General features: G+C 34.5%; 1 protein-coding gene across 2 annotated transcripts in view; it reads left to right on the forward strand.

Moving 5' to 3' along the window:
- PCDH17 (protocadherin 17) overlaps positions 1-25,296 on the forward strand; it is a 92,862-nt gene that overhangs the window by 19,630 nt on the left and 47,936 nt on the right. For both annotated transcript variants that reach the window (XM_056329609.1, XM_056329610.1), the window contains exons 3-4: positions 10,028-10,086; positions 10,231-10,403. In XM_056329609.1, coding sequence (XP_056185584.1) covers positions 10,028-10,086; positions 10,231-10,403 — 232 coding nt within the window. The remainder of the gene's footprint in view (positions 1-10,027; positions 10,087-10,230; positions 10,404-25,296) is intronic.

Below are 25,296 nucleotides of genomic sequence, written 5' to 3' on the forward strand. Positions count from 1 at the left end.
TTCTATCACTATCATAATGTTCTTCCTGCTCCCTTGCAGCTTTCTTCGGTGTACGACATATGTATCTGTGGGAACGTAGCATGCTATGTAAAGACTGGCTTATCCCGTAATTGAAGTAAGCAGACTGATCCAAAGGCTATTGAAACCAATTTGAAAACATCCATTGATTTCAGTGGACCTAAGGTCATGGCTTGTGGGAGTTTTATTGTTGCCTTTAGTGAGAGTATGGGCTGGACAGAAGAAAGTAAACATAGTGGATAGACGTTAACTTAACAGATTTAAAATATCCATTGTCCCTGTTTCCCCTTACTAAATATTATGAGTACAAAACAGTTTGTTAGTGTTAAAAGGCCATAATTTGATCTTCTCCACCATACAGAACTGCAGTGTTTATAAGCTTTTATCTGTTCAGAAAACATTTGTGATATGTTGCTCTTAAACACAGAAAAACAACAGTGATAAGAATAGAACAAATTCTACAACGCTTACTGGCTTCACTGGGAATTCCTGCTGAGTAAGAGCTTTCAGATATGTCTCAAAATTAAAAATAAAATGCTAGGAGCTCACAATTGCGCTATCAAATCTATGTGCATGAAAAAAGGAAAGGTTGTTTTCATACAGAAGAAAAGGGTTCTAAACACAAGGAGAGGAAAAAAGATAGAAATTACAACAAATACTGTGATTAACTGCTTAAATTTCAAGGCACTATTTTTTTAAATTTCCCTCTAATCTTAATGCCTTATTTTCTAGATTTCATATTTAACATATAGATTGGAATGAAAAATCAAAACCCCCACAAATACTATCAAAGATACACTCCCAAATCTATTGTTATTTTGAGTTCATAGTATGATATTCTTAGAATAAGCTGGATATTGTGATAAGTGCAGATTTCATTCTAGTTAGCTAATTGTAGTTGAGTCTGTTATGCAGTAAACATAGTATCTGCCAGGAATACTAAGGTAGACTCAACATGGTGGAAGCCATAAATAAAAGGTGCATTAAAGCATTTCAAATTCAATCATTAGGTTTCATTGCACCCATCTGCTACCAGAAAATATAATTGGCAACTTGATTCATTGACCTTTAACTGTCATTTTGGACCACGTTTTTTTAAATACATATTTTCAAGTTAGATCTAGAGAGTTAATTTGATAAGAGAATTCCCAGTACATTTTAATGCAATTACTTTTTTCTTTTTTTAAAAAATATAATCAGGTTTAATGGTCTGTTGTATATTCTGCTAATCCAGTCAAAGTAGTTATTTAATATTGAATGTGGTTAAAAGCAACTAATGTTCAACTTCATTAAGGCTTCTATTAAGTAGAAGGCTTGCTGAACTTCTACTGTTTTTTTATGCACTAACTTCTACCTCTTATTAATTATTTCCAGGGGTTTCTGTTACACTAGAGTTATACTTACAAGCTTCAGTTCCACCAAGATTATACAGCACAGTACAAGGGCTACATAAGCATTGAAGTTGTGGAGAGCTTCATGTTTCGTTCCTGAAATGTGTTTTATCTCTTTCCTTTAATTTTCTGGAGCAGATATTATCTTGTGCAGGTGGGGTGGAGTACATACATCTCTTAGCAGTTCTGTACGTGTGGCACACAAGTAGGCTGTCTTATAAAATGACAATGTTACTTAGAGCAAGCAGGAAACATGATAAATAAGGATGATTTAATGTTTTCTCAGCAATGGTAAACAATTATTACTGTTCTGTCATCTGAACTTGATATGATGGAAAAAAGTGATTCCATGTGTTTCTTTACACAACAGGTTACAAGTCCTGAAATATTTATATAATATAGAGACAGATGTATGCAACCTAACCTTATAATCCTATTTCACAGCTTTCCCAAATACTGGGGAGCTCGACAAATAGGAAGCCGATTATATTGGCGGTATAACTCCATTAATAGGATTCAGATTTGCCTTATTGACAAGCCAGTACTGTTAATATGATCCAGTATATTAAATTGACAGAAAAACAGGAGCGATAGAATGTATCTGCAGCCTAATTGACAGGGAAGCTCTTTCAAAAGGTTCTTAATGTGTTTTTTATTGACAGAGTAGCTTCAGTAAGTACATGTCATTGGTGAACAGTGTAAATATATTGGATGCAACTGTACTAGCAGATTCAGGTGAAGTAGTTATTGTTCTGTTTTCCCATACTTCCATCTTTCCTTTGATTTAAGTTGTATCAAGCTCTCTTGTAAGATCTTCACAAATACCTCTTAAAGCACCAGTCTAACTGCACTGCTCACAGGCATTTGGCAAGTTGTGAATGATTTTAAACGTGTTCATCATTTTTAAATGAATAGAGGCAATACAGAGCAATGCAATAACGTGTCATGAATTTCGTTATGTTTATTTATTGACGCTGTGATAGCAGAAGCTGAGCTATTGTACTTTCAGCTCAAGCTCTTCATGTGGTGTGATGTTTGGCAGCTCTTCCTACATTTTGATCTTGCACCTTCTCCCAAAAGTAGTTAATCTTAAGAGCTCATATTACAATAACTTTGTCCTAGTCCCACTTAACAACCTGCCACATTCTTTTCCCAGACCATGCTAATTTCTTTAGACTCTTACATTTCATGTTTCTCCAGTGCAAAATAAAATGAGTCTCAGAAACCTGAAATCATTGTGAAACAAACAGAAATTTGAGTTTGGTCCAGAAAAATCTTCTCGATTTCTTTTCAGTAGGATGATGTTTTCAGTTCAGCTGCCACACTTTTTCCTAGTCCCATCTTTCTCAGAGAGACAAGTCTGCCCTTAAACATATATCCTGCATCTACTCTGGCGGAGGAGTTGAAGGTTTTTGTTAAGCTGACTTCCCTGCCAGCAAAGAGGCAAACTTATTTCTGAGAAGCTTCAAGCTTTTACTTCATATCAAAAAATCTGATCAGGGTCTGGTCTGACCCCATCTTTTGAGTGTCTTTCAAGTCTACGTTTTTACCAGGGTCACTTAAAAATATGTCCCTCTATAGTGACCTTTTTAGCTTCTTCAGTCTTTAGGCTCAGTGCAACCATCAATGAGGTGAGTGGAAACATGGCTGGGCCTTGTGACTTCTAATCCTTGCACTGTGTTAAATCCCTACCACTTAGGCTTCTGTCTTCTTTTGTGGCCTGTGTATTGCAGGGTGAACTCTTGAAAAAAAATTTAAAATAATTGTTTTCATTAAGCCAATAGTATAAACACAACTGAAATACCTGCAACACCTTATTATGAAAACTTAAGTAACATATCTACATTTTTATTATTTTTTTAACAAATAGGGTACTTGCTAAGAGAAAATAACACATGGGCTAGGCATTTACATGGGGAGAATTTACATTCCTTCACTTACAGGAAAGGACAGTGATCTCTGTCTCCAGAGTTTCATTTTTCAGAAGTCACTCTCTGCATTTGACTGAATAGCTCAGGACCTCCTTCCCTCAGTTTTGCTTTTCTCATTCAAGAGAAAGAGAAAACACGACCCACCAACACTTTTTAATTAAGAGTACAGAAGCCAGGTGAATGATATTGCTTGGTGCACAGACTGTTTTTGTTGTTCTGTGTATTTAATGTGTTTCTGAAGAATATTACCCATGTCAGAAATTCATGTAAACACACCGTAGGTCTTTTAACACCAAAATACGCATTTTGCAGCAACTGTGAAACTTCCAAATATGTATTTGTCATATAAATTATGTCTCAAAAAGATTTTCAAAAGAATGAGTGGAAACCACATATTAGGACAATATTTGTTAAAACAGCCTATTTAATTTTGTCCTTCAAAAAGGTAAAATAATTTATTAGACTTTATGCCCAATTGTTTTTTTGTTTGTTTTTTTCACTGTTGGGCTAATACATTTTCTTAATGAAGTAAGTCTTGTGAAGTCAAAAACTAAGTATAAATAGTCTTATACTGAGGATTCTTTGCGAAAAATTGTGCTATGTTGAACCCAAACTGTTCCTAACAAAATGAAGACAATTGTCTGCTCTTTCAAAACTGGATTTGGCAAAACACAGTTTTTTTGTCTTCAGAAGTGATTGCCATTATATAAGATCTTTGTTTCATGAGTGAATGGTGAATACTTGGAATTAAGCTTTTCAAGAAAAGACACAGAAGATGCTTGAGTTAGATATTAAGTGGCAGTCTGATAAAGGGGCGAGATGTTTCATTTCATTTTTGCATTTCATGTTTAATTAAAAAGAAGTTAGAGTCAGCAAAGACGTCTTGCTTTATTATACTTCCAGGTATGAACGCCTACGTAAAATGGAGTCGCATTGAATCATTTCTGAAAATGTGATACTTGTTCTTGTAATTCTGAGAAAAAATTATGAATATTCTAGTAGTCTAATATTCATCAATCTGAGTAATGTCTAAGTCTTTTTTTTTTTTTTTTTTTTTTTTTACATTTTAGAATACATCTTTCCCTAATATGACAATTATTTCTGGGCATAATTTGTCAAGAATACTTAAATATTACATTTGTCTCTATCTCCTTGCCTCTTTCTGTCTCTCACTTTCTCCATCCGCCATCTTTTTCTTTGTAGTCATGCTTATTTTAAGATATCTTTTTTTAGGAGAGAGACCTGTCAAGTTGAAAACTTTTATTTTTCTCTAATTTTATTCAAACAGTATGGATTACTCCAAAGATTGCTAGAAACACTCATAATTGTTGTGTAACAAAAAAAAATGTTTGAAAAGGGAAACAAAATAGATAGGAACCTCTGTTTTTCAATAGCCTCCTTCTTATAGGAATTCTTGAAAGCAGAACCCTTGGGAATCTTCTACTATTGTTTCACTGAGCAATATTAGAATCCCTGAAATCCAATTGAGGCTGTAATTTTAATCCTGACTTTTTGAAAAGTATATGTGTGCAGAGCCGCAGTGGAACTCCTTGTTATTTATAAAAATACCAAAACATCTCAACAGAAGCAAACACATATATCTTGTGAACATGAACGTATGAATAATAAGAAAGCAAAAGGAATTAATGTAGCCTATTGCTAAAAATATTCCCCATAATTCATTGTGTAATGCTTCACCCAGGGTGGTTCAAGCTGTTTCCAGCAATGAAGCTTTCGAATTTTTTTTTTTTCCCCTTGTGAGATTATATAATGTTAATAGCTCCTATGAGGAATTTGTTTCTGATACTCTGTTCTTAGCCATAATTTTTCATTTTCCTTCTCTAAATGAAACTTCTGGAAATTTTCGTGTTTCTAGAATTAACTAGTAGAACTTTAACGGCTGACTTTCAAACTACTGAATGGTTTTATTTTGAATTAATAAAATTCAATATTCCAAATTCATCTTATGAGATCCATATCTAGCACAACCTGCAGTTTATCTGGGCCCCTATGTGGTCTTAATACTCAAGCACTAACATGCGTAACTGAATGGTTTTATAGACAGTTGACGATAGCACTGGAAGGATGTTCTACATGTTGTTCATGCAAACAGTGGCCAGTAAATGATTCTTTAAGTCATGTTATTAGACTGTAGCAATTATATTGTCACATCTGAAATTCCATGCCAGTAAAAGTGTATTTTGCACAGGTTTAATTTGCCTGTTCTTTTACTTTCCTCCTCCTCAACTCCCCAATGTAAAAGGTAACATAATCAAACTGTAAAATATTTTCTGAAAGGCAGTAACCCTCTTTTATAAATTTTGGCAGCTTTCGAAGCTTTATATGCATTCTGATCTCTTTCAAAAAAAATTATCTTTTTTAAGAGCTTCATCCTTCTGAGAAATCTGCATTAAATGTGTGTACAGAAATCTTCAGGAATTTTTCTGCAACATTGCAGTAATGGCAGGGTTCCTAAAATTTCAAATTTTCTCTAGGGTCACATATTAGGACAGATAGAAGAAAGGAAGTATTTTTAATGGGCCATTGTAGCAACTGTGAAAAAGTATATCTGTTGCATTAACAGAGTAGTCTCATTGGAAATCAACTAGTTCCACTGATCTGTCAAAATAACTCATAAAATCAGGACCTTTTCTCTAGGGGAGCTACGGACAGTTAGGTTGACATCACAGACTTTAATTCTCTAGTATCTAACCAGGGCAGTGGACAGTTCTGCTTTTGCTTTAGTTTTAGAGACCATTTGTCCCAGTGCATTTTCTTCCTACTGAAGAACTTATGTCTTGGTAGTCAGTGACTTAATAGATACTTCAGCCCTCAACCTTGAATCACAGAGACAGAAAACATGCCTTTACTATTTAACTCCAGTGACTTTTAGAGATGGATTGTTTCTACGGGTTTTCCTGGGGGAGGGTGGAACTTGTTTTATTTTGTTCTTCAGGACATTAACGGTGATGGCATTTGATTAATTTTTAGTTAGTTACCAGGAGATGGTAATTCCATTAATTCACTTCTAATACAATGCATCTTATTTAGCTTTAGCTATTACACTGAACATCTTGTTGGTCATCTAGATTCCCTTACAGTTATCGGTGAAAGTCATTACCAGGAGCAGTACTTACCAAAAGCTACATGCCCCAAATGGGATGCATTATCTTGTATATCGCTAATGCTTATAAGGAGATCTTAGCTGATTAGCCTAGATTAGGTGACTAGCTTTTAGGTGGTTGTCTGCAGCTTAGTGGAAACCTATCTTAAAACTGGAGGCAAACAGAGTCACAATGGTTCTGATTTCCTAGAAAGGGCTGTATACCCAGAGAAGAACAAAGACTTTATTTGATGTTAATAGATTTTTAAAGTAGCACTAATTTCTTAGTGTTACCACTATGCAGTTTAAAGAGGTATGATGAATGCATGAGCTGAGCTGTGTAATACCACTTCCATAGATGTGACAGTGTAAAAAATTTAAGTATGTGACCACTCACTTCAACTGGGATAAAAAAAAATAATAAAAAATGTTTAAGGGAGTTAGACATTCATATGTCTCTGCAATCCATTGTGAACCAGATGCTTACCTTTCTAAGATTCTTCTAAATTGTCTAGCCTTAAAATTTTGTTTATTCTCCCCATTTTTGTATTGGTATGATCATACATGAAGCTGTTCTCTCTTTGCTGCCTGTTTCAACTGCTCTGTTATAGCTCAACAGAAACATCATACTCTCATAGTTCATAGGAGAAGGTTTAATGCTTTTAGAGCAGAAGGAAAAGAATTTAGCTCTGAGCTCTGTGGCTGTCTATGGTTATCAAGTATTTACATTTGTTCTTTTGCAGCAATGAACTCACTGTAACATGGCACCCAACTGTTTGTATTGCCGTGAAATACAATATGAAGGAAATCGGTCAAATTACTTTTGAGTCAAAGATCATTAATGATTACCATAAATACAGAATTTCTCAGAAGCAGCACCCATTTTTAGGACAGCAGCTAAGATGTGGTCATAATTTCTACTTTAAAATTTATGTCTTGGCTAGTCTGGGGTGTGTGAATTTTTTTTTTTTTTTTTTTTTTTTTTTTTGCTATGCAAAAGCAGAAACAAATAGCATGACCAGTTTTTACTGTGGTCCAGCTTATAGATAAGTTCCTAGCATCTTTAAGGAGGTGCTACAGTTAATTCCAGGGCAAAAGTCCGACTTTTCTAATGGCACAGAACTGATGAAAAGGCAGTTTATAACAGGCATTTTGCCTGACAATGACTTGAAAAATGTAAATGTTGATTCTAGTAGCAGCTGTGTTTAGGAGGCGGCAGATGTCTTACATAAGTAAAAGCATAAGGCCAGTTTTCCTGGGCATCTATAGTTGAGATATTAGACTTAGAAAACAAACTTGAGTTCTGCAATTGTAAATGTTTGTTTAGATTGAGAGGTATTGGGCTCTGTGGGTGTCATAATGATTATATGTGCATATATATGAAGTAGATTTTTGGCACACATGAGAGATACTAGCTCACAATTTGTGACAAGAAAAGAATAAACAGCAGAATTAAGACTGATGTTCCTTTCAAAATGTGCTACATTTAAGACATTACTTATAAGAATGCTGAAATATTAACCTTTGCACCTTGATTTCTTCCTTTTTTGTTGTTTTTGTGTTTGTTTTTATAGCTTGAAATATTTTAAAAGTTAAGACAAGCTTTTATTCTAATTGCATATATCAAAAGCAGGATCTCATCTGTTTTTAAAATCAAAGTAATAAACTACTCCCTAACTGAAATGGCCAGATTTTAAAAAGTTTGGGTACCGGTAGCTGAAATCATCAGCTTCTGAAACGCTGACTTGGAAAAAACAGTGACAGGGCTGATGTTGAGTTTGATATCCCAGATCTTCAGAATTGTCCTTCTGAATGTAGCATATTGTTTGCATTTCTTAAGCAGTATTTAAGAACTTTCATAAACCCATCTTTTAATGATGCTGCTGAAGAAAAAATCTCTAGTTGGACATAAACACCCAGATTTCCAAATTATACATAATTTTGATAGGACAAAATTACATTTAGAATTATAAGTATGGGTGCTTTATGCTATGTTTCGAAATCAGATGAGTAAAAACTGATTCTGTTGTAGTTTCTTGTAAGAGAAAATTCACTGATAAAACATCAGATTATTTTTGTAATGACATATACAATACTGTGTACTCCACAGCTTAAATTAGAAACGGCTTCAAAATGTGAACACAATGTCTGTTATAATCCTAATTTTGGAACCAAAGGATTTAAGTGGAAACAAGAAGAAAGTACAATGTAAATTGATTTCATATGTGCCAAACACAAGATAATTCTTTATCTCCCTTACCTTACCTCAATCACACAAGATAAGCACATTTATTGCACGTGCACCTTGAGAGTGGCAGGTGACTACCTATTTTCTGTTGCAAATGGAAGTGACTGTTAAATTTCAGATGTAACTTCATGCATCTTTTACAAGGTCCAATATTGCAACCATACAAGAAATAGCAAATATTTCTGATTACCACCTACCTATAAAAACAAAACAAAGCTAAAAAATGGGTTGAAGAGTGGCAGGGAAACCCAAGTATCTAAGAGATCAGCCACTTGTACAACACTTCGTGTGCAACATTAAACCTTACCTTGAGCCTTCTGCTCCATTAATTGAGTGCTGCCTGCGCTACCCATTCTGTTATGTTAGATGCTGTTGCAAAACTCATAGCTGCTGCAAAGCATAGTGGTGTGATATGAAGTGATACAGAAAACAGTAGAAGCTCTGTCACTAGGTCAGCTGCAAGAAGTGATGTGTGTGAATGTACAGTATATGGAGATTTTGAAAGATGCAGTCTCTCTCCCAAAGAACTTCAGCTGATGATACAAGGGGAATTCAGTTCCCTTTGGCTGGATTCCATGTTGGTCTGGATGCTGTAAATACTTCTGCTTCTACAGTTACTTAGCTCATGCTGCTAAAAATATACTCATGACAGACTTAATGAAAGTATCTTCTTAAAAAAAAATTCCTTGTCTACAACAATCATCTAATGTTCTTGTTTGCATGTATGTTTCTCATTGTTCTGACATAGCTATTAATACTGATGAAAAATAGAGAGAAAATCCAAATATTTTCATACTTGTGCTTTTCCAGTAGCATTTAAGAAAGCCCACAGCTAATCAGCTGTAAATTTTCTTGACTTTTTTGTTGATCTTTTTCAGTTCAAGAATTACATAGCGTTATGTGAAGTTGTATTACAGCAGTAAAGGCTTCAGAATCCCAGTAGATGATGTAATTATGATTAAAAATTAGTATTATTGAATAATTCACATTTGGAATATGCAAAAGTAATTTTTTCTCTCATTTTCAATAACCATCAGTCTTAATATCTAACTAATGAAAAAACATAAACAGTGTCATCTGTCAGGTTACTAACAGAGAATGCCACTTACTGGAGCCTCATTGTTTACTTTAGCAGGTAATTTGTGGACCGGAATCATTTAATTGTTCTAAGCACATAATTACATGCCAGCATTTTCCAATTTAATTAAAATGTACAAATCTGAAGATTAAGGGAATTTTTGAATTATTAATCATTTCTCCTCTAGGAAATCTTGTTGCTCTGCAGGAGATTTGTCCAGTGTACAACTATACGTATTTTTTTCCTTCTCTTTCACAGACAGACAATTTTCCCGCAGAGCCCAATTACATGGGCAGCAGGCAGCAGTTTGTTCAAAGGTAAGGCCTATTAAATAACTTTCTCGGCTTCCCCATTTGCATTCTTGTCAAAATTGCTTTGCCAGAGAGTACAATTCAACTTAGAACAAGTAAATACAACTCTCTCTCTCTCTCTCTCTCTCTTTTTAAAAATATGTATTTCAGTAGCTCCACGTTCAAGGATCCAGAAAGAGCCAGCTTGAGGGACAGCGGGCATGGGGACAGTGATCAGGCTGACAGTGACCAAGACACTAACAAAGGCTCCTGCTGTGACATGTCTGTTAGGGAGGCACTCAAGATGAAAACTACTTCAACTAAAAGCCAGCCACTTGAACAAGGTGAGTGAAGCCTCCAATGTTTACAAAAGCGTAAAGTTTAAGCCATCATTATAAACCTATTAGTATTACGGTTGCAGTTTGTCAGGCCCACTGATAATACTATCGGAGAAAACAGTAAATCTTGTAGCTAGCCCAGAGCAAAGAACACTCAGTATCTTTCAGAATGAACATGAAATGAAACCACAAGTATCCAAAGTAGATTAAAAAAAAAAAAAAATTAGTACTTTTCTAAAATGATCAGAATATACTTTATCTCCACTGGCATTGCCTGTGATATATTATATATAGTCCTTCTGCCAAAGCATGATTTGGAAATTAAAACTAGACATGACTGCAACAGATAAAGGAGTGCCAGTCATTTACATTCCTCCCGTAGTCAGGAAAAGAAGCGAAGCTTGAGATATCAGACAAGAGTAAAAATGGATCAGAAGATGTTTTCATTTCATGGATGTATTTTTCTTTTTTGTAATGTTGATTTCACAATTAATAGTAGTCTGACAAGTGTCAAATAATAATACAATCTGATTTTTCAGTATAATTTCATTTACATCCTGTAAAGGTACCAAAGATTGGTGTCTGTGTAACAGCTAAAATGACTTATATCAGGACAATGACAGTGCTCTCTGCAAGCATTCATTCTGACAAGCAAGCATGTTTATTTCCTCAAAGTCTGTGTCCAATTCATTTTTTTCCAGATGTGTTTTATCTAATTATGAGATCTTTAATTTCAAAAGAGACATTTCTTTTTTTTTTTTTTTAAAGCATCAGACAGACTAAGTTTTCCAGTGCAGTGTGTGTTTGTGTTTTGCTTTTGGTCTGTAAAGAATACAGTACACCACTGAATTATTTTTAAATGTTTTGTATGCTTGCTATTATTTTAGTTTGTTATGGGGAAGATGATGCAGTGTTAAAGACAGATAAAGACTATTAAATAAGTCAGCCTTAATAAGAAGCTATATTTATAATTAAGCAGAAATATATTATGAGATTTTTATTAATTGTTGATTAATTGGACCTAGGTTTTTTGCCTCAGCCTACTCTGATCTGTAGTACAGACACCAGGAAATATATATTCAACTCTTATTTCCTGATTATGTTGAGATTGCAGTATAATTTTTGCTGCGTAGAATATTTAGAATGCTGCAATATAATTTATTCTGTATATATTTGGAGGTTGACCTCACATATGAACTTATTTTCCAAGTAATAAATGCTGGAAAGATTCTTTTTCCCTGACCTTTTGCCATAGCAACTCTGTGCTTGTAATTGGACATTGATCTGTATAAAGATGCGGTACTGGACTTTTTTTTTTTCTTTTTAAGAACCTGTTTGAGTGTGTCTGATTTTCTTAGTTTTGTATAACAAAAAGACAAAACCTCTGGATCTCTATGGCAAGTATAGCCATGAAAGAGTTCTAAAATTTTGGAAGTTTCATTAGGAAAATGATTTACTACTCAAATTAAAAAAAGTGTGTTTGTTTTAGAAATGGACCGTATTGCCAGAGTTTATAATATTGCAGTTTGTCCAACAGCATCAAGCCCAACTCTGGTCATTATATTTTCATTATAATGCAAAGAGTTATATGGAAGTTTGCATGTATCATTATTTCTAGATGAGGGATCCTATTAATCTAGAAACAATTTATTCCAGTGGCTCATAGGAATTCCTCACACCCTTATTAAAAATATACTGAAACTGTGAATGTTAAATACTGTCAGCCAGTGACTGCAGCAGTGGGTGTTTATGTGAATTTTCTTACTGAAATTAATAGAAAAGATTGAGGACAGAGAGATAAAATACTTTTTTCTCCCCCCCCCCCCCCCAATATAATTACAAATGGTAATGATATCCATTTGTTTACTTGTACGAACTCCTTTGTCGCAAGCGTGCTGTAATAAAATCATTGGTTTATTATGAAAACTGAACCTGCAGCAAGCACCTTATGGGGCTACAGATCATTGCAGTAACAAATGTGGTGCAATGTGGTGTTCCTGATGAAATCAATGATCGGTTGTCATTGAGCTTAGTATGATTAGGGTTTTTAGCCTCAAGTAACTTTTCTCTTTTGAAAGAAGATAAACAAAATTGCTTTCTCTAGTCATAAGACAAGTTGAAGTAGGATGAGAAGTACGATATATGTGATTAGTATAGAAAAAGGATTGCATTTTCTTTAGAGAAAAATTGTTTTCCTGGAAAAGAAGAGATTGACAGCTTGCTAGAAACAATTGTCTCTGGCAGCACCTGAAGCAGTATCAGAAGCTGTGGTTCTCTCATCATTCTGGGTTGTGTAGAGGGATGGGAATTCGCTGTTTTGTAGCAAAGTTTCAGACTTGATTATTGTTGATTAAAGATTTTTAAAATAGTTTAACTTCTGCTATTAAAACAGTGCTAATTACTAGATCGTCTGACATTTAAAAAAAATGATCAGGCTTAACTGTGAATTCAGTATCTTGACTTGAGATTCCTAATTGAAAAATGAATTAAGTTGGAGTTTGACATCCTTTGTATGTAATTTCAAACATCTTTGTCACAAATCTGATTCTATCCGTGGCAGTAATAAGAATGCTAGCAGTACCAGTAGTTTAACTACAGTTTTGAACAACTGTAGCCAAGACAGCTTGAAAATTAAATGGTCATATTGAGACAAAAATTGTGTCAGTAGCACTACAGCAATTGCGCTTCTATCAGTAATAGAGAAGTAGGAAATTCTATGAAAAAAATAATTGTTGTAGACAAGACATCTTCTAATTTCAGCATGGGATGGGAGGCAATCGAACTTACTTTATGTTTTGCATTGAAATAGTGCAAACAGTGGATGGTAAAGCCTTAGTAAGTTTACTATGTTTGATTTCAAGGAAAATATCTCCAAATAAGTTTTGTTTGGTGGTGATTGAAAACAATCAAATGGGAAAGATAACGTAAATTAGGTATCATTATGAAATGCTTATGAAAGCTCATTACTTGGCCTTAATGGAAAGAAAGGGGAAAACCACCCAAAATACCACCCTATAAAAGTTATCAGGACAGTTAATCTTATGTTAAAATAAGCGTGTCCCATTTTAGTTATCTCAGCCTATATCCTGTTGCTGTGAATTCCAAGCCACTTTGTGCATTAGAATATCTAGCTGTCTCTTAAGCTTACTTATGCTATCTGAATCTGTCTGGCTAAGCAGCTTGTTCCATATGCCTGCTACTCTTTCAATAGAACAGTTTAAGATAGATTTGTTTTGTTTACCTCTCTTTTTTTTCACTTTTGTAGCTGAGACTTCAAACCCTATCACTAGTTTGGACCTTTTGAGATCACCCTACTTAGAAGTCTCACAAGAATTAATAGTTTTGAATACATCTGTAAGGTTACCCATTTATGTCACCTGAAGTAGCATATATTATTCACATTTTATATTTAAATACTAATGGCCATGTTGTTTGGTATGGTTTAAGCATAACAGCAATAATCTATAATTCTTTAAAAGACATCCAAAGCTGAAAATCGTATCACAAACAATAAATTATATCTACAAGGAAACAGTAGAACAGCAAGATGTAAATTTTATACTTTTTGTAGTGAATTCCAGGTATGTTTACCTATAATCAGTAAAACAATATATTAAAACAAAAATTCCTTATAAATCATTGTCTTAGAATTTCTCAGGAATTCTTCCTTCCTTTTTCTTTTGGTTTTTGCTGTCTGCACTTTCTTGCTTTAACACAAATCTACGTTTTCATGTCATTGTAAAAAATATCCAGGGGATTAAGTATCTCCAAATTTGGTAGCTTTTTTTGTTGAGTTTTTGCTTTGCAAAAAAAAAATAATAATTGTGCATTGCATCTTTCTTTCAACACGCTTGCTTGGCATTCACACCTACATCCCATAGGGGGGACATTTTTGCACATGCTGTTGCCCGCTTAACAGTAGCACGGATCTTGAGAATAAATGAAGACCAGAGGCACCTCCTTGGAGGAAGGGTGGAAGGAAACGCTTCAGTGTTGGTGTCAGAGACTCCTCAAGGATCTGTATTGCTCACCAGGCTTCTCTGTAGAACAGCACTGGTTTAGTCTATGGTACAGATGTCTGGTATAAAAGGACTGTGATGATTTTCAGGAAAAAAATATAATTAAATATAACTTAAAAATATAATACTTCTTGCTTCATCGTCACAAGGAAAACATATTTGCATTACAACTGATGGAGTCCCACATGCAACAGTTTTAGGAATAAAAAATATTTCAGTGTTTTAGACTATCTATGAATACTGTTAACTCTTGAGTTTATCTACTGAGCACATCCACAGAATGAGTCTGTAGTAACTTGTACATTTAGATTCTCGATTTCTAAACAAGAATGGTCCCTGAAATTGAGTATCCTGCATTATCCATCTGCAACAGGGCAGAAATTATCAGAATTTTTTACCAAGATTTTTTCTGAACTGTCCATTGATTTTCCTGCCGTAATCTTGCTTGAGTCTGTGAGATAATTAAAATCCATTTTGTTTAACTGAGTGAGAATCAGTCTAGACTGATAAGTGCAGAAAGTTCATCAAGCAAATTTCTGCTGTCTGACATCATCACCAATGCTTTCCATGCCATTGGGGATGATGGGTTCTTTTATGAGTACATCAGCTTAATGAGATAATGGAAAAAAGAAAATTGTGGAGAAATGTTTATCTCCAAAGTTCTCAGAGCTGGTGATGGCCCCCACTGAGAAACTGTTGGAGGCTGAGAGTCCCCCCAGAGCTGGCACAACCTGGGAAATGTTTTGTTCAAGATTGCTTCCTCTCATAGGTTTTTCCCTCTGGACAGAGCATCTCCTATCACATTCTCTCTGTGCACAGAATGTGAATAGCTGTCAGACTGCACTGCTTGTTCTGATGCCATCTGAGATGCTTCCAACTTGCTTACCCCTAACATGGCCAGGTTAGGTGCTAAATTGCCTGTTGTATGTCAGGACTTGCCCACGATACCCATTCTTCACTTTCATCTGATTAATTGTTATACAGGCAAGCTATAAGAGAAACTTAACTGTATTGAAAATCTCTTTCCTTTTCCTAGTAATGACCTAGTGGCAGTGTGTTTCTAGAACTGTAAATTATGGAAAGTGTTAGACGAAGCCCACACAAAATGGGATTATCCACACACACACACCCCCACCTTTTAGTTGGGTTTTTTTCATGTCTTTTTCCTTTTTTTGGGGGCTTCTGTGCTTTATGCAAGCAAGCACATGTCTGATCCTAAATGAAGAACAGCATAGGTCAAAGACTAACTTATCTATTCTGTAACTGCTTCTGATTGACCAAATTTGTAATCAACACCCTGGAGATACTTGATTTTGGCACCATTCTAATAATGAGATTTTTAATTCAAGACTAAAACTTTATGTACCATTACAGACTTTAATGAAGAATAAGGCCATTTTTTGTCCTTATTTTTTTTGTTGTTGTTTTTTGTTTTGTTCTAAAGTGAATTGTTGTCCACTCCAGTGTTTAACAAATTTATTATTACATTTAAGCCACTGCCAGTACTTTCTTCCCACTTTTCTGTTGTGTGTACGTTGTTCATTGAAACAGTACTTATAAAGTTAAGGGAATTAGCAGCATTATTGTTGGTCTCATCCTCCTTATAAAGTCCTTGTTGAATGGAAATATTGAAACTTCTATTGGTATTAACCTTTTACATTAATGTATTTCACTTTTAGTCAGAGGAGTGCTCATAAAAGATTCAAAAGTTCTAAGTGCCTTGATCTCAAACACTCATTTAAAGATGATCTAGGTAACACTTTTTCAAGACTTCCTTACCTAGGCTGAGCTAGGCTATGCAAATGTTCTGTAATGCCTCTTTTTGAGAGATCAGAATAATCTCCCTTTAAACCTGTTAATGAACTAGAGGGAGGGATACAGGTCAGTTGCCTTTGGAGTACAGATTATTTTCAGGACCTTTCTCATGTTAATACCCAGTAATCTGTGACAGATCTGTTGCTGTATTATGTATCAAGCAAATTATGTGATGGATTTGGGCAAACTAAAGGCAAAACTCTCATATCTAACAACTTTTATATACTCTTATAGTTTATTTACAATTAAAATTTATTTATTTTATTTACAGAGTATTAAAGATTTTTTTTCTCCTCTGTTGCAGTTGTGTTGAATATCTTCCTGGTTTTAAGTTTTATTTTTAGACCCTCCACTAATCTACCAGTCAATTTACATTCACTTTTAACATTTCAGTTATTTCAGTACCAAATCTAGATGAGTGACACTGTGTGACGTCAGGTTGCACGATGATCAGGTGTGCTTCAAAGAAGAGTCCAGTTTGTTTGGTGCATCCTTGTTAGAGATGGTAGTGTTCTCAGACACAGCTTCCCTCTGTCATGTGCTCTTCTTATAAGTGTATGAGCAGCTTTGGATTTCAATCAAGACTATCCAGGTGAGGAAGGAGAAGTTTGAGGAAGCAGGTGTTTCTCCTAAAAGAAGTCAGAAAAGGAAATGAAGTGGCATCCTAATGGAGAAGGGATGGATTAGCTTAATGCCTTGACTACTTACTTATCTGCCTTCATTGATACAAAATAGAAAAGCAGTGCAAACATTCTGGCAGCTGAAGTGACAGTGAATACACTTTGCATCAGAGTATCTTAGCCTATTATTGCTGCCTGTTATTGCCTATTATCCTGCTTCTCAGCTAAAGCCGAGTTCTGCCAAACCAGGTTTTTAATAAGGTGCATGTTTCAATGTCTGGCAGATTATCATCATTATGTATCTGTTATCGGTGAAGTTTTGTGAATAGCATATCCCACATTTAATTAATGTATTTAGTCACAAATTAGGGGGAAAATTTCTATAACGGACTTCCAAAACATGCAGAAAGAACTTTCTGCATCTATACACACAGAAAACACTGTGATACAAAAAAGTGATTATAACCATTCAGCACAGCTTCACCTATGCATCTTTGGGTGTGTTGTGCTACAGTTTTCAGGTAATTTCATTCCCTACCCCCCACCCCCTTTATTTCTACTTATTTTATAATTACAAATTAATTCAGTGGTTTGGAATTATATTTTTGCCCTGTATTTTGTTTTAATTGGAAACTTCACCATCAAATCAATTTAGATATATCATTACTAACACCTTAAAAGTTTGAGACTGTTCAGTAAAAGTACTGATAAATATCAGAAGAATTTTCTTTAATGAGCTTACTTGCAAATTAATACGTAACATGCACTTCAAGATCACAATTCTGTTACTGTAAATCCCCCATCTGATATGTGAGTGCAAATTCTAATATTTGGGTGCTGTAGCTGTTGGTGCTCCTTTCTTCATGCTTTACTTTATGGGCAACAAAGCAGAATATCCCTCCCCTGTCACTACTGCAAATCTCATTACTTCCTTTCTGTACTCTCTGTTTTGACACCTCCTTTCCCGGGGCTTAGCACAGTCATTGTACTGCAGTTTGTTCTTGGAAGGCTTAGAATCCATAAGTTATCTTTTTGCTTTATTCCCACTAGAAGAGCAAGAGAGGGATTTGCAGTTCTCAGTAAGATGAGGCCCTTCTATGTCAAAATCATTATCTTCAGCTAACATTTCTTCTTTTCAGATTCTTCTTATAAATTGAAAGAAAAGTGGGGGCATAGAAAGATCAACAACTTTTGAAAGAAGGAAATCAGAAAATAGATAGTTTTCATTGTTTCAGGCTTTACGCATTTCCCTGGGTGGTAAATGGATGTTCTTTGCTGTGCTTACTTTTGTTAATGAAAATTTTAGGGTATATGCTCATGTATTGCATGGATACCTAATACCATGGAAATGATTGTAACCTATTGTAACGGGACTAGGGAGTCTATTCTGAAAATGTCCTTGCATGGTGCATTTACATTTTTCTTTTAATTAAGCTTGCACAGAATTATACTTTATATATATATATATATGAGTGTATGTGTGCGCGCGCTTATCCAGTTATATAAAGGAGACAATTAAAATAAATACATCTTTTCTTCTCTCATCTTAAACCATCATTGTATGGGTGTATCTCCTCTTCTTGAGTCAGCAGAAAATACAGATATGATAAACAGCGATAGTAGTCAGGTTTTAACACAACCTCATTGCATATTCCAGCCACATGCAGATGAAGTTACTGTAAATCTGATGCATATTAGTTGGAAACCCATACTCTGACTGTAGTTATCAATAGTTTTAAGTTCAGCTGGGGAAGACAAAACAGAAGTGTCCTAAATAAGAGACAGGAGTTAATTATTCCATTCAGCTGTGCTTCAGTTGGAATAATACTAATTGTATTTTGTGCTTCTGGAACAAAGAGTATCTCCTCATTTCTGTATACAGAATAATCCAGCCTGTCCTTTTCCTGACCCTTTTTCTATGTACATGCTACTTTTCTCCTATGCCCTGGTTTCCAGAGGGAGAAAAGTGCTATAATCTAATTTGGGCCAGAGTTACAGCACACTCTTAATCAGTTACACAGCAACTGTACTCAGTTTGTAGGCATATTTTTAAGGAAGATCTGGACGAATTCAGAATCAACAAAGAGGTAGAATAATAGCAGAAAATAGAAGTTTGCAAAACATGGCCTGTAAGCAAAGTTTGAAAGAAGTGTTTTTGCTTAGAATTTGTCTTTGTTTAAATGAACAAAGTCTGGAGTGAAACATAACAGAAGACTTTGTGTATGTAAAGTTGTTCTAAATAGCATGGTGATTGCTTTTTCTTTTCTTTCTGTTTAATTTACTGGGAGAGCTATTTAGGTTACATACCAGGGAGAACTTTTCTGTCAATATTGCTAGGCACTGAAGCAGGCTACCCATGTAAGTTAAAAAATACCCCTTCCTGGCAGTTTTTAAAACAGGTTAAATATACATTTGTCAGCGATAACCTAGATTTATTTTAACTTACCCAGGGCCAGAGAATCCACTCTAGATCAGCTTTTTATGATGCCATAATTAAATGTGAGGGTGTGATATACTGTCTAGTCCTGAGTAAAATGTACCGAAAGGGAAAATTTGCACTGACCTGTTCTGCAGCCTTTTCTCTGTGAACATTTTTTACAGGAAGAACTCACCATATAAGCTTAGAGACTTGCAGGGAACATGGATTACGTAGTGATTCACAAGAAGAATCTCTGATATAATATAATAATACTTAGCATTTAAGATGGACTCTGCTCAGAGACAGAGCTGCACCATGATTAACTAATCACTGCTTAGTGAAACTTTGTCTAGTCTCTGTACATCAGTGATGCACACATGCCGTGTATCAGCCTCTGTGCATCTACTGCCCATCCTAGAGTTCCAGAATGGCAGAACAGCTGGTTTCCATTCCCTGCTGCTGTTTTCCCCTATTCCAGCTGCTGCACTCAAATAACCTCCTTTCCCCAAGTGGGCTTTATATGGTTTGAAGGGGACTTAATGTACCTCAGTGTATAGGGAACGTTTGATGCATATTTCATTGTGTTTCAGTTCTTTCTACAGGGAACACTGCATGTGTAACAGATGTTCCCTGACTACTACCCTTTCCTGAAGGTGACATGCCCTTTTTGGAGTTTCAGCTCTAATGTATATGGAGCTGGTAGTGCCTGTGTGGTACTAGAAAATACTGCTCCGTGGCTGCCCTGTGCTGCATGCCAAGCTATATTTAATCCCATCTGCTCTCCTCTGCAGCATGAAATGGAGAGGAGCATATGCCCAGTATAACCAAGTCATACTGTGGCACAGAAAAAAACCCTTTATTTAAGACAAATAAATGTATTTTTTTAATTTTAGGACCATATTCTTCCAGCTTTTTGTACATAAACTGTCTCATATAATTCAGTGGAGATGTTCATGTGACTACATGTAAAAAATCCTTCATCTTTTATTATTTCTTTCAGTATTAGTGGTACTATACATTTATTTGGGGTGTATATACATGTACACATGCATATGCATAAATACAGAAATAAGACACCATTAACTGGTGTCCCTGAAAATTTGATTTTGGAATCTATATAAATCTGTATCTTAACCGTTGCAGCACAATCAAACTAGTAGACTGCAACAAGGCAATCTGCTTTCTCCAGAGGTCATGACAGAGGAGATACAGCACAGACAGTAGAATCTGACCAACGGTAAAGCCTTGTTGCAGTCTACTAGTTTGATTGTGCTGCAACAATTGGTGCCCCGTGTGAGGCTGACTGAGTTGGACTTCGACTACAACACTTAACAATACGGAAAATTGTAAAACTGCTGAGAACAATTTACAAATTTAAGATAAACCAGTATTTTCATTACAAAGCTTGTTAAGCATAATAAAAAGCTTGAAAATATAATAATTCTGAGGCAAAAGCCTTGAATCTATAATATAGTATACACTTGAAAAAGAATATTTTAAAAAATGAAGTTTTTAATATATAGTTAATATACAGTACTGCACATATAATGTACTTATACATATATAAGAGCATTATATATAGAACGATATAATTGCACTGTCTGCTTAAATATTATAGAGATGTGCACCTTGGATTTTTAGAGGTTATCTATCAGCTTAACTGCTTGTCAGAGTTTTGAATTAAATTCTTCATACAAAATTTTACTATTTGACCCAATTTTTGCTTGAACAAATGTATGCAGTTACTGCATAAAAAGTGCAATTTAGGTTACATATTAGCAAGATCTCTAGGCAGTTATACAGCTCAAACAACCTTCTAAATTCTGAGTCAAACATACAGACTAAGAACAACGTGAACACAGAAGTGGAATTGTGTCTCTTCTGACCCTGTAAAGAGACTTTTGCAGCACATCTGTAATCTGCGTGGCCTAGGGAAGCGTATATTGGATTTTCATGCACTGCTGAATATGAACAGTCCTACACTTCATGTGTGTGATTAGTTTTAGCATGTGATACTTTTTTTTCTATTTTACTAGCTTCATTTGAAGTGAGGATTCTCTCCCTTATCCCTATGGTATTTTGTTGTTGTAAGCAAAGTTCACATAAAGATGATGTAGGTCTATATGTTCACCCAAAATAACTTCTAATTTAAAAAAGAAATTACTTCCCCCCCCCCCCCCCCCGTTTTTTTTTTCCTCCTGAGGTATATAAAATTCATACTGCACCTTCATTATAATTTCAGAAAGTACCAGCTTCATATCTATCTTATAGAAATCTTTCACTACAGCAGAAATGTAGGAAATCAAATTATATGGCCCTAACAATGTGTCATTTTTGGGTGGCTACTTCTAAAAAGGACTAATATTTTTCTCTATGAAAAAACAGCAAAATAACCTATGAAATCAATTTCTTTCAAATTCTCAGTCTAAATTCTTTTTTAAACTTAGTATTTGTCCATAGGCAAGTAATTTCAAAAAATGCAAATTAAACCAGATTAAAATATTTGTAAGATTTGTGTCCATATTATAAAACACAAAAAGTTGAATATGAGATACATCATGTTCTCTTCTCTTTCAATTCCAAGTTTTATGATCCAAAAATGGCTGGGTGTTACCCAGGTAAGAATACCTGTGTGCATAGGAAAGACAGGTGTTTTTGAAGGGAAGTGCGTGAAACATAGAAGGATGGAGAAAGAAAATTACATTGAATACTACAGCCACTACTGTGAGGAAAGCTTTAAAGCCAGCTTAACCTGCCAGTGTGCTGTGGCTGCTTTTTGCTTCTCAAGGGTACTGTAGAGTATCCAGATCATGCTACTGAATTGGACCATAAAAATTTAACTAAAAAAGGTCATGTAAAGTTGATACTGCATATCCTTAAATCACTAGCAATATCATATAACAGCATAAAATATTTTTTCTTTGTCATTTAGGCTTATAATAAACAAATAAGGACATTCTCAAAATGTCTATTTGGATGGAATTACACTGGAAAATTCACATAATAATGTATGGTAAAATATATTACAGCACGTAATGGCCCCAAAGCAAGCGTTATTATATTGACTCAGGACATGTATATTTAACATTTATTACAATTTTCAAACAATAAAAAAACAATAATAAAAATGTAAATTTTGAACAGAAGTATCAAAAACTTTGAAGCGTATGATAAAAACTGCCTCAGCTATCATTGTATTGTTATTTCAAGATAAGAACAGAATTTAAATGGTTTGGACTTCTGAACTAAATCTTATTTCAAAATATCCTGGCTTCATGATATTTAGTATGAAAATAAAATCGCACAAGAATTTGAAGCCTAATTATTGAGATATGTAGTTTTAAGAGTTGTGAATTTTTCCTATGAATTCCTTTTCTTTATATAGAACTATTGATAATATCCATATTTGTGTTACATTCAGAGCCTTTTTATTAACTTTTTACTATTAATGTTTCATTTTATTCCCTTTTTTAAATTTTATGTATTTTATTTTGTGTACATTCACATTTTTTCTTAGTATATGGAGACTGGCAGAATTATTTATCTTGCTAGAATTTTGACACAGGAAAATAGTCTTGTAGAGACAGGTTGGATGACCAGTGAAAATTAGGCACCTACCTTCCACTTGATTTTAAGAAATCTTACCCTGTCACTAATTCACTGTTGTTTTATGGTTATCTCAGGAGATGTGTAACCTCTTTAAGTAAGACAAAATAAGCTACTATTTAAAATTTGAAAATAGTCTTTGCTATTTAAAACCTCAAAATTTCTTTAAGCACACAGGTTCAGGTGTCAATAGAGTTACAGATCATTGTAGATTTATTACATTTCTGGAGCTTTTCACAGGTATACATGACAATGATAGCTGGCTAATAGTTTATTAAAAAGAAGACATATTTAAACTTTTTACAAGTACATTTGAAAGATAAGTACCACATAGCTACTTTCCTTATTGTAAATTTGATCTTTTTTCTGATATGCATAAGTATAGAAAGACAGAAAGAGTTACAGGAAGAAGAAAAAATAAAAACCAGCTTAGAAGTTTAATGTGTGGGAAGACAACAGGTAACACAGAGGTGGAAAAAAAGCAAGTTATTAAAACACACTCAGATTTCTTAAGAAGAAACTGCCCTACTCTAGAGGTATTTGCTTTTGTTGAATTTAGAAGTGATCAAATTTTGTATTTTTTTCTAGAAACTAGCTGCAATTAAATAATCCTGTACTGGGATACATGCCATATCTCACAGGTATTGCAGTTTTGCAGTGGATGTTCATCAGAGTCAGAAGAGTTGTACCACTTTGCCGGCTTTGAACAAAACATTTTTTTTTTTTTTTTAATCCAATGTAAATTATCATCATTTTTTTAGCATAAGCTTTTGTACCTGAATAAAAATGAAATGCTTTCTCAAAATATAGATTATGATATTTTTACTTATGGACTTAGTGGTTTTGTTCAGTTTAATGGCCAGATGTGTGAACAGGGTACTCTGAAAAAATAAACAGAAGTAAAAAATTTGTTAAATTCAAGACATCTAAAAATACTCTTCACAATCTTAATGAAATCCATGAAGTACAAGTTTATGGCATCTTCATTTAAAGAGAATTTGACCTTTTCAAAATTGTTTCAAAACTAAGGCTTAGATTTTCTCCTAGATATTTAGTCCTCTCTAAGTACAAGGAAACCGGAAAGTCTGGACCTGAAGGTTTTGTTAGTTAAGGAAAAAGTTTTCCATCTCTGGGTAAACCATTCGAGCTTGATTTTAACTCATTTTTCCTTTGTATGTTCCATCCATGTAGTAAGTAGTAGAGTGAACCTTGCCGTTGAACTTTGTTAAGTCACACTTTGCAAATTTATATATTAAAAAAATTGCTAATACCTTTAATGGCAATTTTTTAAGCAACCTAAACCACTCATTCATGACAGCTTAGCATCCCAAACCTCTACATTTTCAATCCTTTTGAAGGAAAGAACAGGCACAAGTTCTCAGAAATCTTGTCCCTACCATCTTACCTACCTCTGACCTAGTTACCTTGATTCTTTATATTTAATTAGTTGATGAACACTTTAGAATTAATGAAGAGAGCAATAGGTACTTCTGGAGCATGATTCATTTGACCTATTTTAGATGAATCACATCCTCAAATGCTCATTCCTCTCTAGTGTCAGTAAAAGATTACTAACTCAGATGTAGTTCAATTATTGTAGATATCTAAAGTTATGAAAGATGAATTCAGTGTTTTAGCAGGAACCAGCTTTTTATACGCTGGCCATCATCTATTCCAACATTCTGGCTTCTGTGTTTCTTATTCATGTTATAGATGTTAATGGTTCCAGCCCAAGTTAATTCTGGAGGCATCATCATTAATTTATTCTGGAGGCATCATCATTAATTTATTCTGCTACTCTTTCCCATTTCATCAGAGTCATGATGTGGAGGTGGTGAATCTCTCTTCCATGTGAGAAATAAAAGTTTTGTTTGCACAGCCATTGTTCCCTCTTCCATGCATCCGAGGCTGGGAACTATTTCTTCCTCACAAAACTGTGTGCCTGTGTAAGATTCATATTTTTTGATGCTTTGCTTAAATATTCATCTATTTGGCTTTTCTTTTGAACTCTTATGGCCAACTTACTGGTGCCAGGAGCAATAAAGAACAGTGTTGGATGTTTAAAATTAGAATCCGAGTTCAACCTGTACCTTGGCTTCTAAAAAGCCCTTTGTGCTGAAATGCTTTACTGAAATGACTCACAGAAAAGGAAAGGCATGGTCTTAGATTACATGGAGCTCTACTTAAAATCAAAATAAATTAACATAGTTATCTGACTGCTGGAACGATTATAATTTAAATTAATTAAATACCAAGGGATGAATAAAAACATACTAATTTAAGGATTAACCTCTATATAAGATCTCTGTGCCTTACATAGTGTTAATCTTCAGTAAATTTTTATTGTTTGGCGAGCTGAAGTAATTCATGCTCTTATTAAACCTAACTTCTTATTACATCTAGGACTGTTCTTGTATATT

This window comes from Falco biarmicus, chromosome 2 (genome assembly GCF_023638135.1).
Source record: "Falco biarmicus isolate bFalBia1 chromosome 2, bFalBia1.pri, whole genome shotgun sequence".
Classification (NCBI taxonomy): domain Eukaryota; kingdom Metazoa; phylum Chordata; class Aves; order Falconiformes; family Falconidae; genus Falco; species Falco biarmicus.